The sequence below is a fragment of the Phyllostomus discolor genome, chromosome 12, assembly GCF_004126475.2.
Source record: "Phyllostomus discolor isolate MPI-MPIP mPhyDis1 chromosome 12, mPhyDis1.pri.v3, whole genome shotgun sequence".
Taxonomy (NCBI): Eukaryota; Metazoa; Chordata; class Mammalia; order Chiroptera; family Phyllostomidae; genus Phyllostomus; species Phyllostomus discolor.
Window position 1 is genome coordinate 23,419,576 of NC_040914.2, and position 16,654 is coordinate 23,436,229.

General features: G+C 38.4%; 1 protein-coding gene and 1 pseudogene across 1 annotated transcript; both read left to right on the plus strand.

Annotated features, from left to right (window-relative positions):
• Positions 1-1,615: 1,615 nt before the first annotated feature.
• LOC114510648 (zinc finger protein 420-like) lies at positions 1,616-16,361 on the plus strand. Its single transcript, XM_036012893.1, is given in 6 exon segments — positions 1,616-1,768; positions 3,968-4,094; positions 4,438-4,533; positions 12,608-12,681; positions 13,729-16,243; positions 16,246-16,361. Coding segments are annotated over 6 exon segments (3,081 nt in total).
• On the plus strand, positions 6,768-7,286 carry LOC114511142 (annotated as a pseudogene).
• Positions 16,362-16,654: the final 293 nt, after the last annotated feature.

Consider the following 16,654-nt stretch of genomic DNA (forward strand, 5'->3'; position numbering starts at 1 on the left):
TTAATCAATAACCTTCATATACTGAAATCATCTCCTCTGTGACAGGTCAACCTTAGACTGCAGTCATGTGCAATATCTTTGCTGGGATGGGCTCAGAAGCTCTGGTACTGGTGTAGCAGGGATATATATGGTTAAGTTCATATAGCTGAATCATTACCTCTGTATATCAGAGGTAAAAAAATGCAGATTTTCCAGTGAGAATCACTCTGAATGTTCTGAAAAAGAGCAGTCAGTAGAATAGACTTTGTCACTTAATTGATAAGAAATTCTTGCTATTTATATATATAATTAGTGTACTGAATATGAGAGGTTCCTGTGTATTGACATTGAAAAATTGAAGTGTTTACTTATGATTATGTTCATATCATATCATATCATATGTTCATATCATTATTTAGGTATTTCACCAATAAGACAATATCCTTCTGCATGCCTCAGTCAGTGAATATTCATTGTTCCCATCCACCTGATAGACACTTGGCTGAAGTGCACTTTTCAGTGTAGAGTTAGTAGTTTTTCCTTTATCATTAACCAGAGTCTGGCAGGAAATTATTTAGGGATGTGAAAAAACTGTCCCATTTCATCTGGACACTTCTATAGTTCTTTTAACTTCTGTTTGCTTTGGAAAATGAAGGCCCTACATTTATTTCATGGACATCATTGGCTTTTGACATGAAGGATGTAATCAGTGGGGCCTTGTTCCTGTACACTTTTGTTATATTGCACACTCATGTCACAGACATACTCTACATTATCACTTTTCATATTCTCAGGTAATTTTACAAGAATCATATTATAAAGACATGTTTAACTCAATTCAATTGGTAACATCTAGCTCTCCACACATGATAAAGAAACATTTTCTAAGAAATAAAACACTAAGAAACAATAGCTCTAACTTCTTTTCTAGTATTATGCTTTTATTTCTTTATTGTGTTTAGAAACCACAAAGGGTATCTTTCACACAGAGATTCACCAGATTTTTAGAATCAGAAAATAATCTAGATTGCATTGATATAGAAATTCTGTGTTCTATTACTTTTCATTTGTATCTAGTTTCATATGTATGAGTATATATGACTATATGCATAAAATGCTAAGAGTTGAGTTACCTGTCTTTTTACTCTCTTAAGATGTTTTCATTCTTCTCCATTACAAACAAAGAAGTGAACTTCCATGCGGTCTCTATGTGCAGTTCCCTGTGATTTTTAAAAATTTTAGTTCCAGTTTGTAGTAAAACTCAAGGGCCGCCTTTTACTGTATGTTTTCAAAAATATTCTCATATCAAAAATAATCTTGTTCTCAAAGTAACTATACTAGATTTTCAAATAAAATTGTGGATGTTTCTTACTTCTTGGTAAATGTAAATTTTATAAAATTCATTCTACCCAAAGTCATGTCACTTATTTTCTCTGTCTTCCTTTTTGTGCCATTCAGAAGTATGGCATGTGCACCAGAGAACATGACTTCATTACTGAACCGTGAGGTTGTCCCTGCCAGCCAAGATTGAGGTATAGGTAGACATGATTTACTTACTTGCACATCAAAAAAAGGATAACAACCAATTGAAAACAATAAACCACCAGAAATGCCCAAAGACTGAACTGTATGGGGTATGACAACCAAGGACTTAAAGAAGAAACATTCATGCAGACTAATAGCAGGGACAGATATGGACAGTCAGTATGGAGATGACTTGCAGCAAGTTGGCAGCTGGCATACCAGGAGTGTGAGGCAGTGGCTGGAGGACTGGGGATGTGAGGCGACAGTTGGTGGACCTGATGGTTCTACATTAAAATGCTGATAAACCAGAAGAACAACAGGGGAATGAGAGAAACACTGCAGTCCAGGGTTTGAATGCAGGGAAATGAAGCCACAAAACCTCTACCTATAAAAACTTGTGAAGGTTGCAACAGCAGGAGAAACTCTGTCTCACAAAAAATTCTGTTGCAGAGATCCTAGGATGTACAAAAGACCATTCACCACAGAATTAGCACCAGAAATGGCAGTTCCCTTGTGGGTAGTGGGAGAATTGACTAAAAGCTGGGTGAGAAATGAGCAAGCAGGATTGTTCCCTGTCTGAGCCCTGCCCCACAAACAGCACCACAACACAGCAAAGTGGGTTGCCCTTCCATGGTAAATACCTAAGGCTCCACACCTAGGAATATAACAGGTACAATGAGACATTGAAATATGGCCCAAATGAAAAGAACCAGTCAACATTCCAGCAAAAGATGCCTGGCTGCTGTGGCTCAAGGGATGAACTTCCAGCCTGTTAACCAAACAGTTTCTGCTTAATTTCAAGTTAGGGCACGTGTCTGGGTTGCTGGCCAGATCCCCAGTATGGGACATGGTAGAGACAACCACACATTGGTGTTTCTCTTACTCTCTTCCTCCTTCCCTTCCCACTCTCTAAAATATAAAATGATTTTTTAAAAAATGAACCAAAGCACCAAACATACAGGGGGCCAACAGGGAAAGGAAGGAAATCTGGACTGAAAGCAATAATTTGGACCTGTAGGAAGAAATAAATACTCAACCAGGATACTATGCAGAAAGAAGAATTTTTTAAAATTGAGAACAGGCTGAATTACCTCTGGGACAACTTTAAACTTTCCAACATTCTAATCATAGGGGTGTCAGAAGGAGAAGAAGAGATGAAATGAAAAACTGGTTTGAAAAATAATCAAGGAAAACTTACTGTGTGTGCTGAAAGAAATAGACCTGCAAGTGAAGGAAGCTCTCAGAGTCCCAAAGAAGTAGCACCCAAGGAGGAAGACACCAACACACATCACAATTCCATTACCCAAGATAAAAGATAAGAAGAGAATCTCAAATCCAGCAACACAAAAGGAGAGTGACCTACAAAGGGATTCCCATAAGACTAGCAGCTGATTTGTCAAAAGAAACCTTGCAGGCAAGTAGGCGCTGGAAAAAACTATTCAAAGCCATGGAAGGTATGGACATACACCCAAGATTAATCTAACCAGCAGAGCTATCATTTAGAATGGAAGGACAAATCAAGTGTTTCCCAAATAAGGTCAAGTTAAAGGAGTCCATCATCACCCAGGCCTTATATGAAATGTTCAAGGGACTTAATCTAAGAAAAAGAAGATGATCAAAAATATGAATAGTGAAATGACAATAAACTCATAGTATTAGCAACTGAACCTATAAAACAAAACCAAAAGAAACACAAAATATACAAACAACTGGAAGAGGAAAAAATTCAGAAAAATGGAGATCCTATGGAGGGTGAAGAGTGGGCTGGGGGCAAGGGGATAATTGAGGAGAAGGTACAGGGAAGAAGAAACATAAATGGTGGGTAGAAAATAGAAGAATTTAAAATAGTATAAGAAATGGAGAGGCCATAGAACTTATTTGTATAACCCATGGTCATGAACTTATCCAGGCAATTGTAGAGCAGGGGTTTTCCAGAATGGAAGGGTAAAAGGGGAGTAAAAATGGGACAATTGTAAAAGAATAACCAATCAAACATACTTAAAAAAGTGAGCTCTTGAAAAATGTGAAAACACAGGCCTCACCCACAACTCTTAAATCAAAATCTGCATTTTAACACAAGGACATTTTTTGTTCCCTGAATGAAACTTAAAGAAGTTACTTACACTTTCAACTCACCATGCCTTTTGTAGCTGAGAAGTATACACAGCTGATTCTGAATGATACAAATACAATACTCAACAATCCATATGCCTGTGTGTGTTCTTTCATTTTAAAGTTTATTTTCCTGAAAAGTAATGTCTTTGCATTGGATTTGTAGACATGTATTATCCTCACTTGTTGATGTTACAAAATACATTAGAGAGTGTTAGAGAGTCCAAGTGGCCTTACTCAATGATGCAGGATATCTCCTAGGTCAAAACCGCTTCTAACAGTTTTCATGTTAGATGACACTGAGAACTGTGCTGTGTATCCTTCATAAATTCGTCTCTTTTTTTTTTTTCAGGAATCTTTGACCTTCAAGGATATATCAGAAGATTTGTCTTGGGAGGAATGGGAATGCCTAGACCCAGCTCAGTGGAAATTGTACTCAGATGTGATATTGGAGAATTATAGCAACCTGGTCTCCCTTGGTGAGGCTGACTTCCTTCACATTGCCTGCCCCAACCACAGGATTTTCTTTATATAACATCTTTTGGGGACTTGACTTTGTATGGTAGACTTTCAGCTTCATAATCACAAGGGAGAAATTGGGGGTTATCTCCTGTATAAAATAAAGGCTTCAAGAACCATGGTCCTTAGGATCCCATTGAAAAATTTATGCATTGTTAGAACAGTTAGGGTGCTTCAGGAAACAGTTCTTTGCAAAATGATCTACTAGGATATTTTACTTTTCCTGCAGTGTTCTTACCTGAGCACAATGTGGATTGGAAATTGGGAGTCTTTAAAAAGTAATAATATTTATTTTGTACACAGGTCTTGTTGTTTCTAAGCCAGGCCTGGTCACATTTTTGGAACAAATGCAGGAGAGCCGTGATGTTTCCCCCAAAAAGTCAATATTCACCCCTCCAGGTAGGTGAGAATTCTGATGCAGATGTCACAAGTGAGTAACACAAAGGTTTCAGAGGGAGCCAGAGCTTCAAGTGTGGTTTTGGAAGCTGTGCTTCAGTGGAAAGAATTTTGAAAACCCAGGCTTATTTCTGTTGCTGTCATAGAGTGCCAGCTCATCTCCAACAGTATCCTATGCACCTACATGGTTACATGGTTTCCAAATTCTGTTTTGACTCCAATGACCTCTGTTATCCTACTAGCAGTTACGGCCAAAGCTATCCCTCTCTAAAAATACATACATGCAATCTTAAAAAACGTGTGCAGTGTATATAATTAAGTTGTTTTTCGTCTGTGATGGTAACCATGGTCAGGCTTCTCTTGCATTCCTTTGAGGACCTGGGAAAATCTGTGCATGTTGCTTAGAAATTGTACGCTAAGCCTTTTTCTCTTTTTTTAAGATTTTTTTTTTTTTTGTGCCAAGAACAGGGATCATGAAGAAAGTGGTTGAGATCCTGCAGTTTGTCACAGAAATCCCAGGAAGCCTGGGGACATGTGTCATGTTTTTTGACTTATATTTTTTAACCCTCTGGGGGATGCAAACAAGTCCCTACAAAGTTTAGACTCAGTGATTTTCTTGTATGAAAATGCACCTCCCAAACCTGAGACAATCTACTTTTCTGTTTCACTTAAAAATATCTTTGTGCTTGTGCATGTGTACTTTAGTTTGCAGACCCATTCATTTCCTGATGGGCACTTAAGTTTCTTCCAGCATTTGGCCATTGTAAATTCTTCTGCTATGAACATTGGTGGGCATAGGTTCTTTAGAATAGGTGTATCAGGGTTCTTAGGGTAGAAGGATCTCCTAACCTTTGGGACAGCATGGATGTATCTGGAGAGCACTATGGCAATGAAATAAGTGAGGTGGTGAAAGACAAATACCATATGATCTCACCTATAAGAAAAAATTAATCAACAAAATGAACAAGCAAGCAAAATGTAACCAGAAACATGGAAGTAAAGAACAAACTGACAGTAACCAGAGGGGAGGTGGAAGGAATAATGGGGGTAGAGGGCAAGGATTTTCAGGAAGATGTACAAAGGACACATGGAAAAAACTAAAGGGGGGTAGGGTCAATGTGGGGAAGTAGGGATGGCTGTGTTGGGGGAGTGATAGGGAAAATGGAGACAACTGTACTTGAAAAACAATAAAATGTGGAAAGAAAATGTCCTTTTGCTTTCCCACAGCCACAGAGTGAGAAGTATAAAGCATGCAGAGGGCAGATTGAGCCTCTTTGAGAGATTTAGGAGAGTCTGAACCATGAGACAAGAGGCACCATTTGTATGGAAAACTTACCGGGTGTGACTTGGGTGAATTCTCAAGTGGAGTGGGGCAAGGCCTGAGGGAATCATGGGGACTGAGGGAATCACTACAGCATTAGCCAGGTAGGAGTGGACTCAGATATAGCACCTTCTAGCTCTTCTGTGAGGAGAGCTCAGCAGGGAAGAATGGCCTCAGATGACTTCTATGTAGGAAAATGTCCCACCTCTAGCATAAGCCCTGAAGCCAGACAGTTGAGACCCTCCCTGAATGTCCATAGCACCTTTCAATCTACTGTCCCAAGGCTGAAGGTCAGAGTTCATGAGTGCATGTAAGTCTGTGTCAGGCCCTTTAAGAGAAAGACCTGGACATCAGCATCTCTCAGTCTCAGTCAGTCATTATCATTACTGCTTTTCCAGGGTGATTCCTTATATATGATAAATTCTCCAAACTTTAACTTTTTAGTTTTTTTTACATATTAGGAAAATAATTGATAGTTTTAGATTAGTACTTAAGACATTGTAGGACTCGATTCAAATACGAATGAGCCACATAGCAATTGCCATTAAATTGAAGTGCACATTTGTCTGCTTTTTTCCTTACACTGTTCATGAAGTATCTTGTTTTCTTCTGTGCTTGTTTAATGGTCAATCTCCGTTTGGTCTTTTGAGTTACAGAAATAGTCTTCATTTTATATCTGTCCATGGCTGAATTCCCTGTTGGGGCACATGCATGGATTGTGAGTTAGTTCCCCAGCAGGGGGCGCATGTGAGGCCACCTCACATGATGTTCCATGTTCCTCCTATCCCCTCTGTATAAAGATAAATAAATAAAATCTTTTTAAAAAGCTGTTCTAAGTTGAATGTAATTTTTGAAATGATTTGATTCATGCCTTCCTGTTTCTCTGGGGCAACCTGTGCCCGCATTCTGTTCTGCCATGCCATGGCCTGAAGAGGTACACACCATCTCCTCCAGCAAGCAGTAGGGTCCTGCAGAGGAGGGAGGTTCAGGGATACCTTTCCTTCTGCTCTGGGAGCACGCCACCCCTGCAACCAATGGATCTGCACAGACAGGTGGCTGTGATCTGTACAGTACCAATGCTTACACAGTGCCACCTATGGAGAAAGCCCTTGTGAAAACCGACATTCAGATCACTCTTGCTGTTGGGTGCTATGGAAGAGTAGCTCCATGTTCTGGTTTGGCTGCAAAACACTTCCTAAATGTGGCAAGTGGTGTCATAGATGAAGATTATGGAGGAAATATTGGTGTTGTACTGTTCAATTTTGGCAAAGGAAACTTTGAAGTTAAAAGGGTGACTGCATTGCACAGTGCATTTGTGAACAGGTTTATTATACAGAAATAGAGGAAGTTCAAGAGTTGGAAGACATTGAATGGGGTTCTGGAGGTTTTGGTTCCACTGGAAAGAATTGAAATGTATGCTGAGAACAGAAAGTGACAAAACATACTTTTTTCTTAAAAATAAAAAGCTTTTGTTTAGTGTTTTGGTGTTTAACCAAGCTTTAGCTTACAAAACTACTTAGTTCTCTTATACTGAAGGAAAGGGTGCATTTTTGTGTTTTTCTGCATTTGATTGTTGTATAGATCTGCATGGTAACTTAACACACATTTCTTTTTTAGTCAAATGTGTATCAGTGACTGACTCCCCACAGAATTCTATTATTTAATTTAGTAAATGCTAACCTGGCACGACCACTGGCCTACAGTGACAGCAGAATGCTGTGGATGGCTCATCAAAACATGAGAAAAACATACACAGAGACAACCAGGTCGTGTGGGGAAATAGGGATGGAATGGCCACTCTCTCTAGTGGGGAGCACCTCAACCACCCTCCCTAGGGGAGAACACCTCATTCTCCTGCCCCAGCAGGATTTTATTGGGTTCCTTTACACAGGAATTCAGCTAAAGCTCATTAATCATTGCCAGGAAGTAAGGATCGAACAATAGATAACAAAGAAGTCTAAGGGCCTATTTCGTGTCAGGGTCAAATAGCTAAAGAGCTGTAAAACGTTGAGGAAGAAACTTACTTCTTGCTTGGACCCTTATCATTTCATTGACAGCATTCTAAACAAAGCAGGTTTCACAGGGGTTTACATATTCTTTCTTAGGCCTGATCAGCCAGGGGAACCCGCCCTTTCCAGCACAGGGCTGTACCACCCTCCATCATTGTTTCAGACTTAGGTGGAACAAGGGAAGTAAGGCAGCCAAGAGATTAGAAGATTTTCTCACAGACAATGAGGACTCAGGCGATGTCAAAGCTGAGAGGTGAGGGCCCATCACCCCCTTTTGCTGTAGCCCCAAAGTCCTTCCTTGGGGGCCTCCCACATGATCATGCCTGTCTTAGGTTGTTCCTCCCTTAGGGAATCTTACCCATCATTGGCTAACTGACCAAGCATTGGGAGCCAGGCAGGATGAAGAAAAAGGAGCAGAAGTGGTGCTCCTGTCAGAGAGATAACTTTTGTCTCCTTGCTCACTTAAGGTCCAAGGTCGTTCCCTCAGCCTTAGCCTTGGCAGGGGTTACAGCTTCTGATACTAGGCAGGTGGTTCCCAACACTGACCCTTGAACAGCTTAATTTTCAGTTTACATTACAAATGATAAGCAAAGCCTTTTATACACTGGATTTGATTTTTTTCACAGATTCTTACATAAACTGGACTAAAAGTTCATAAAAAGTTAAAGTTAAAAAGCAAAATATTTATAGTTGTCTCTTTTAGATATTTTTTATTTTAAATTTTGATAAGAAATTATGAAATAAATATCTACCTTCTAAACTTTCTCTAGTGGTACAGTTAAGTCACATTAAGATTATTTGTTTAATTGTCCATCTGAATTCTGGAAACTTTCATCTCAAAGAAATGTCACAATATCCATTAAACAACCACTTCCTCATTTTTTGTAAAACCAAGGCCCAGGTAACTACCTTTTCTTTTCTCTGAGTTGGACTCTATTAGAAGTCACCTAAGTGGAAGGCTGTGGCTCGTGTATTTGTGACTCATGCACTTCACTTAGAACATGTTCCAGTTTGACTTTGTGGTATCAGGTGAGAACATATTTCCTATTTCCAGGCAGAACAGTATTCCATCATGTATATGTACTACATTTTTATAACTTTTTGAAAGATTTTATTCATTTCTAGAGAGAGGAAGAGAAAAAGAAAGAGAGGGAAACACTAGTGTATATTTGCTTTTCACACAACACCTATTGGGGACCTGGCCCAAAACCCTGGCATGAGCCTTGACTTGAAATTGAACCAGGAACTCTTTTGTTCACAGGCCAGTACTCCATCCACTGAGCCACGATAGCTAGCTTTAGTATATACAGTATACTGTATATACTAAATATTTTAATGTATTTATCCATTGATCTGGCGGTTGTTTCCACCTACCAGGCTTTTGTGAATAACGCTACCATTGACACAGGTATGCAAATGTCTCTTTCAAATCCTCAGTTGAATATTTTGGAGTGACATATAACCTGTGACCTTTGTGTATCTAGATGACACTCTAACCAACTGAGCAGTGGGTCTGATGGAATAAATTCCCTTAATTCTATTAATTTACATTTCTTTCATGTCTTGATATATCATTTTTAGTGCTAAATAATATTTCATTGTATATATTTCAGTTTCCTTTTCTATTCACCTGTTCACATATGTCTTTACTGTTTTGAATTTTTGGAAATTATGAATTATACTTTAAAAAATATTCCCATGTAGAGTTTTGTGCAGATAAAATTTCTAACTCCTTAGTCCAATACTATGGAGCACACTTTGTGGATTATATAATAAGTGTATGTTTAGTTGTGTGGGGACTTCTAAACTCTACCCAAGTGACTGTAGCATTTTGCATTTTCACCAACAAGGACTGAGAGTTCTGTTTGCTCCACATGCACAGCATCATTTGCTTTTCTCAGTTTTCTGGATTCTGACCTTGCCAGCAGGGGTTTCATGTTGCTTGAATGTGCACTTTCTTTAATTTTCCTTCTTTTAATGTCCATTTCCAAAAAGACATAAGATGCTGAGAGTCTTTTACACACCATGTTTTTATCTATATATTTTTAAAATATTTTATTTATCTATTTCTACAGAGGGGTAAGGGAGAAAGGGAGACAAACATCAGTGCCTAAAAAACACATTGATCAGTTGCCTCTCACATACCACCAAAGGGGGACTGGACACAACCCAGGCATGTGCCCTTATCAAGAATCAAACTGCTGACCTTTTGGTTCAAAGGCAGGTGCTCAGTCCACTGAGCCACACCACGCAGGGCTTACGAATATTTTTTCTCAGTTCATAGGTTCTCTTTTTTCCTCATGATGATGCTTGCTTTTTTCTTTGTTTTTTTTTTCTTAATGCTTCATTTGAGATATCAGTTTAAATGTTAATACTATGAATTTGAGAAACAAAGTTGGTTTACAGTTTTCCTTGAAAAGCATGTGATCTCTTTAGCTGTGGTGCCACAGTGCACTGAGTGCCAGCCTGCTAACCAAAGGGTCGCCAGTCAGATTTCCAGTCTAGGGCAAATGCCTGGCTTGCAAACCAGGCCCCCAGTAGGGGACATGCAAGAGGCAACCACACATGGATGTTTCTCCCCCTCTCTTTTCTCTCCCTTCCCCTCTCTAAAAATAAATAGAATCTTTACCAAAAAATATGCAGTGCATACAATTAAGGTTTTGTAATTGTTCAATAACATGGAACTTTTATTTGCAGTCCTTTTTTAATAATTTCCATAAACACATCATGACTCATCGCTTGAAAGTGACATGTTGAGATATAATTTTTTTTGGTTTAACAAGGTCTGTTCAGCAGGTATACAGATGTGTAATATGAAAACTGAACCTGGCCTGCAGTGTAGGCATATGCCTTTCCAGGGAATCGAACTGCTGATCCTGTGGTTCTGAGGCGCCAGCACTCGATCCATTGAGCACACAAGCCAGTGCTCCCCATTTCTCCATCAGACTGTTGTTTTATTTTGGTGTTGTGTAAGTTCCTTGTATCCTTTGAATATTTAGCATTATTTGTGGGTATCTTCCACTATTCAGTAGATTGGTTTGTTTTCTTGATGATTTCCATTGCTCTGAAAAAACTTATTTTATTGTAGTCTTGTTTATTTTTTTCTCCTGTCTGCTCTACCTACCATGTTATATCTAAAATAATATTTTTAAGAGTCATTACAGAGTTTGTCAGCTGTCCTTTTTCTAGTGTTTTCATGGTTTCAGGTCTTAAATTTAGGTTTTAATTTACTTGAAGTTTATTTTGGTACATGTCAAAACAAAGTGGTCTACTTACAATGTTTTGTGTGTATTGGTTCAGTTTCTCTCAGACCATTTATAATAGAATCTGTCTAATCTCATTGTATATTCCTGATTTTTTTATAAATTAGTTAATGACATATATTTGTTCATTTTAAAAATTGGGTTACTTGTTTTATCATGATGTTTTGTAAAAGTCCTTCATATAACCTGGATATTAACTACTTATTGGGTAAACTTTGCAGAAATTTTATTCCTTCTACAGGATGTGATTTTATCCTACAGGTTTTTTGCTTTAATGTGCAGGAGTTTTTATATTTGGTGTAATGCTGTTTGTTTACTTTTGTGGGTTTACATTTCCTTTGCATGTTATGATAAAAATAATATCCTACAATCTCTTCTTTTAGTGAATTAAGAGCTATCAGCTTTTGCCCTGGCCCTAGTGGCTCAGTTTGTGGAGCATCATCCATGAAAGCCAAGGTCTCTGATTTACTTCTGGGAAAAGGAATATGCCTGGGTTGTGGGCCTGTTACCTGGCTGGGGACATAAACAGGCAACTGCTTGATGTTTCTATATTTTAATGTATTTTTCAATTTGAGCATTCTATTTTTCAGCTTCCCATTCTCTCTTTGGCTTACTTTCACATTTTCTTTGTTTTGATTTTTACTTTGGTCATTTACAGATTTTCTGCTATTAAGTACTTGTCATATTTTTCTATGTTTCCATATTCAGGTGGGTATTTGCAATTCTTTATCCAGTAGGTAATACATTTGAATACACCTAGTGCCAATTTGTGTAGATATATTTTAATTTTCTGATTTGAATTGGTTTTCTGTTTCCTGTCTTGATATATTTGTTGAATTTCAGAAATGTAAACAACTAGGCTTTATAAACTTGCTTTCTCCAGGTTAAGAGAAAAAAATAACACTCACCCCTTGTTTAAACTCTAATTTCGGCAAACACAAGTGGTGTGTGTTTGTTTTTGAGTGTGTATGAGGTGCAAGTTTAATGTAGTGTCAGTTTCTTTCTCAAAGCCCAGGGTATCTTTTTATGCTTGATATTGATCTTTAGTCCACTGGTTTCTGTGGTATTTCAAGTATTACCCTTTCTTTTCTGTGTGTACTTTAATGTATTCACTGTGTGCTGTTATGGTGTGAGCACAGTGTGTCCTGCAAAACAGAAACATGTATTTTGAAGATGCTTAAAAACAGTGAGATCATTGAACACATTGGACTCTTTATGTGTCTAGAAAAGAACTGGGAATGTGAAGTTCTCTTATCCTATTTCCATTGTTTGCCAGCGAATGTCAGCTCAGTGGTTGCTGAGTGTAAGCAACTGTTGTTCCTTTTCTATGTGACTTTTTCTCATTGTACCATACTTGGTGTTCCTGCAAACATTTAACGTTTTTTGAAGTGTTCAACACTGTGATTTCTTTAAAATTTTTTTGAAAATTCAGTGTACATTGACCTGCGTGTAGTACCTGTGAACCTTTATTTTGTGTCTTTCAGCTGTGTCATCTGCAGACAACCAGGACTTCTTGCAAAGGTCAGGAAGAGAAGATTTATTCTTTGAAGCAACACTGGTAAGATATGAGAGGTGTGCCTTTGATACTGATAAAGGAGTGTATGACAAGATAGAACTGATGTTTAAATGAAGATATCTAAGTTTAGAAAATTATTCATGAAAAATCCTTGTTATCTAAAGACGTGAGAAATATTTCAAATTAGGGAAAACTTCCAATTTAAATCAGCTACATTTGCAGATCAATGTGTTTCCAAATAAGAAGACTGAAAATAATGATTTAAGTGTATGTATTCTTTTTTTTTTAAAGATTTTATTTTATTTATTTTTAGGGAGGGAGGGGAGGGAGAGAGAGAGAGAGAGAGAGAGAGAGAGCGCGCGAGAGAGAAACATCAATGTGTGGTTGCTGGGGGTTATGACCTGCAACCCAGGAATGTACCCTGGCTGGGAATCGAACCTGGGACACTTTGGCTCCCAGCCCGTGCTCAATCCACTGAGCTACGCCAGCCAGGGCTTGTATGTATTCTTTTAAAGAGCAAGTGGCAAACACAGAATCTCCAGGCCAAATGTGGCCCTTCCCCTGCTTTTATCCAGCCCAGCACCTTGTTTATATTGGCAGTATCAATCTCCTTGCCCCTAGTTAAGGAATGGTTACATTTACACACTCCTAAAATTACATGTGGCCCATTGAAGGCAACCTGGAGGCTGTGTGACCCCTGGGAAAATGAGTTTTACACCCCTGTCCTAAAGTCAATCTGCAAAATCTAGGAAATCTAATAATTTGTGGTGTGTGTAATCATTTGAATTGTTTAAAACAGAGTGAGAATCAATTTTCAGTCAATAATTTTTATAATGTGATCATTTAAAATGCATGTATAAAGCTTAAATGGGATCACTTTATAATGCCTTTACTAAGGAAATATACTTCTTTTAGAAATAACGTTTTCTTTTATTCCATTGTATAATATTTTTATGAACTTGGGAGTAATTTTTAATACAACCAACATGCGTGAATAGGGATTGCACAATGCTTATTTGGGAATAAGTGCACATGTTTAATGAAGTTACAGATGTCACAAAAGGCCTTTCTGTGTTCAATGTTTACTAGAGTACATGGGACTCAGACAGAAGTAGTCAATGCAATGCAAATTGGAAGACTTCTATCCACGAGTCAAATCCTAATGTACATCAGAAGACTCAGCTTCCAGATAGCCATTATGAAGGTGGTAAAGTCTTTGACCAGATGTCAAATCACAATAATCATCAGGATTTTCCTATTGTGAAGCTGAAAACCAAGCAAAGTAAATATATCACATGTTTAAAGGAATCTTCAAGCAGCAATGAAGAAACAAATATTGCTGTTGGGGAGAAAGTTTACAAATATTTACCATGCATGAAAGTCTTCAATGAAATACCTAATCTAAATACACTTAACAAAATGGGTCCCAGAAATGAACATGAGTGTAAAGACTGTGGTAAAACAGGTCATAGTTTTTCAGGTGTAAATCTACATCAACAAAATTATCTTGGACAAAAGGCTGATATGTGTAAAGAAGGTGGCAATGCATTTAGGATTACCTCAACCCTTACTAATCATCACAGATTTCACACTGGACACGGGCCTGGTAAATATAGAGAATGTGCTAAAGCTCTTAGTCAGTCTTCAGATTTCAATGAAGATGAGAAAATTCATGCAGGAAAGAAAATTTTCCAATGTAGTGAAGGTGACAGTGCCTTTACAGAGTCCTGTAATCTTGCACAAAATCACAGAATTCATAGTGGAGAAAAGCAGTATGAGTGTAGAGAATGTGGAAAAGCCTTTAGGTGGTCCTCAACCTTTACTCATCATCAGAAAATTCATACTGGAGAGAAGCCTTATGGATGTACACAATGTGGGAAATACTTTAGACACCAGGGAACACTTACTCAACATCAGAAAATTCATACTGGAGAGAAGCCCTATGAGTGTACACAATGTGGGAAAGCCTTTAGACACCAGGGAACACTTACTCAACATCAGAAAATTCATACTGGAGAGAAGCCCTATGAATGTACACAATGTGAGAAAGCCTTTAGACACCAGGGAACACTTACTCAACATCAAAAAATTCATACTGGAAAGAAACCTTATGAATGTACACAATGTGAGAAAGCCTTTAGACACCAGGGAACACTTACTCAACATCAGAAAATTCACACTGGAGAGAAGCCCTATGAGTGTACACAATGTGGGAAAGCCTTTAGACACCAGAAAACACTTACTCAACATCAGAAAATTCATACTGGAGAGAAGCCCTATCAATGTACACAATGTGAGAAAGCCTTTAGACACCAGGGAACACTTACTCAACATCAGAAAATTCATACTGGAGAGAAGCCCTATCAATGTACACAGTGTGGGAAAGCCTTTAGACGCCAGGGAACACTTACTCAACATCAGAAAATTCATACTGGAGAGAAGCCCTATCAATGTACACAGTGTGGGAAAGCCTTTAGACGCCAGGGAACACTTACTCAACATCAGAAAATTCATACTGGAGAGAAGCCCTATCAATGTACACAGTGTGGGAAAGCCTTTAGACACCAGGGAACACTTACTCAACATCAGAAAATTCATACTGGAGAGAAGCCCTATCAATGTACACAGTGTGGGAAAGCCTTTAGACGCCAGGGAACACTTACTCAACATCAGAAAATTCATACTGGAGAGAAGCCTTATGAATGTACACAGTGTGGGAAAGCCTTTAGAGAGCAGGGAACACTTACTCAACATCAGAAAATTCATACTGGAGAGAAGCCCTATGAATGTACACAGTGTGGGAAAGCCTTTAGACACCAGGGAACACTTACTCAACATCAGAAAATTCATACTGGAGAGAAGCCTTATGAATGTACACAATGTGGGAAAGCCTTTAGATTCCAGGGAACACTTACTCAACATCAGAAAATTCATACTGGAGAGAAGCCCTATCAATGTACACAGTGTGGGAAAGCCTTTAGACGCCAGGGAACACTTACTCAACATCAGAAAATTCATACTGGAGAGAAGCCCTATCAATGCACACAGTGTGGGAAAGCCTTTAGACACCAGGGAACACTTACTCAACATCAGAAAATTCATACTGGAGAGAAGCCCTATCAATGTACACAGTGTGGGAAAGCCTTTAGACACCAAGGAACACTTACTCAACATCAGAAAATTCACACTGGAGAGAAGCCCTATGAATGTACACAGTGTGGGAAAGCCTTTAGACACCAGGGAACACTTTCTCACCATCAGAAAATTCACACTGGAGAGAAGCCCTATGAATGTACACAGTGTGGGAAAGCCTTTAGACACCAGAAAACACTTACTCAACATCAGAAAATTCATACTGGAGAGAAGCCCTATGAATGTACACAGTGTGGGAAAGCCTTTAGACACCAGGGAACACTTACTCAACATCAGAAAATTCACACTGGAGAGAAGCCCTATGAATGTACACAATGTGGGAAAGCCTTTAGACACCAGAAAACACTTTCTCACCATCAAAAAATTCACACTGGAGAGAAGCCCTATGAATGTACACAATGTGGGAAAGCCTTTAGACACCTGCAAACTCTTACTAATCATCAGAAGACTCACATGGAGAGAAGCCTTATGAATGTACACAGTGTGGCAAAGCATTTACACGCTATTCAACCCTTATTCTTCACCAGAGAGGTCATTCCCATGAAAAAGTTTATGTAGGTAAAATATGAGGTAAAGCCTTTCACCAGTCTTGTAGGCCTTCTAAGCATCAGAAAATTCATATAGGAGAGAAACCTTGTAAGTGTTGAGTATGTAGTAAAGCATTATAGTCCTGAAACCTTACTCAACATCAAATAATTCACAAAGAAGAAATGCCTTACTTATATACCTAATGTGACAAAAACTTTAAACAGTCCTCAATGCTCATTCATCATAAAATATATACTGTAGCAAAGCCTTTTAAATGTACATAATGGCATAAAGCTTTAAGCCACTTCCAACCCTTACTTATCTTCAGAGAATT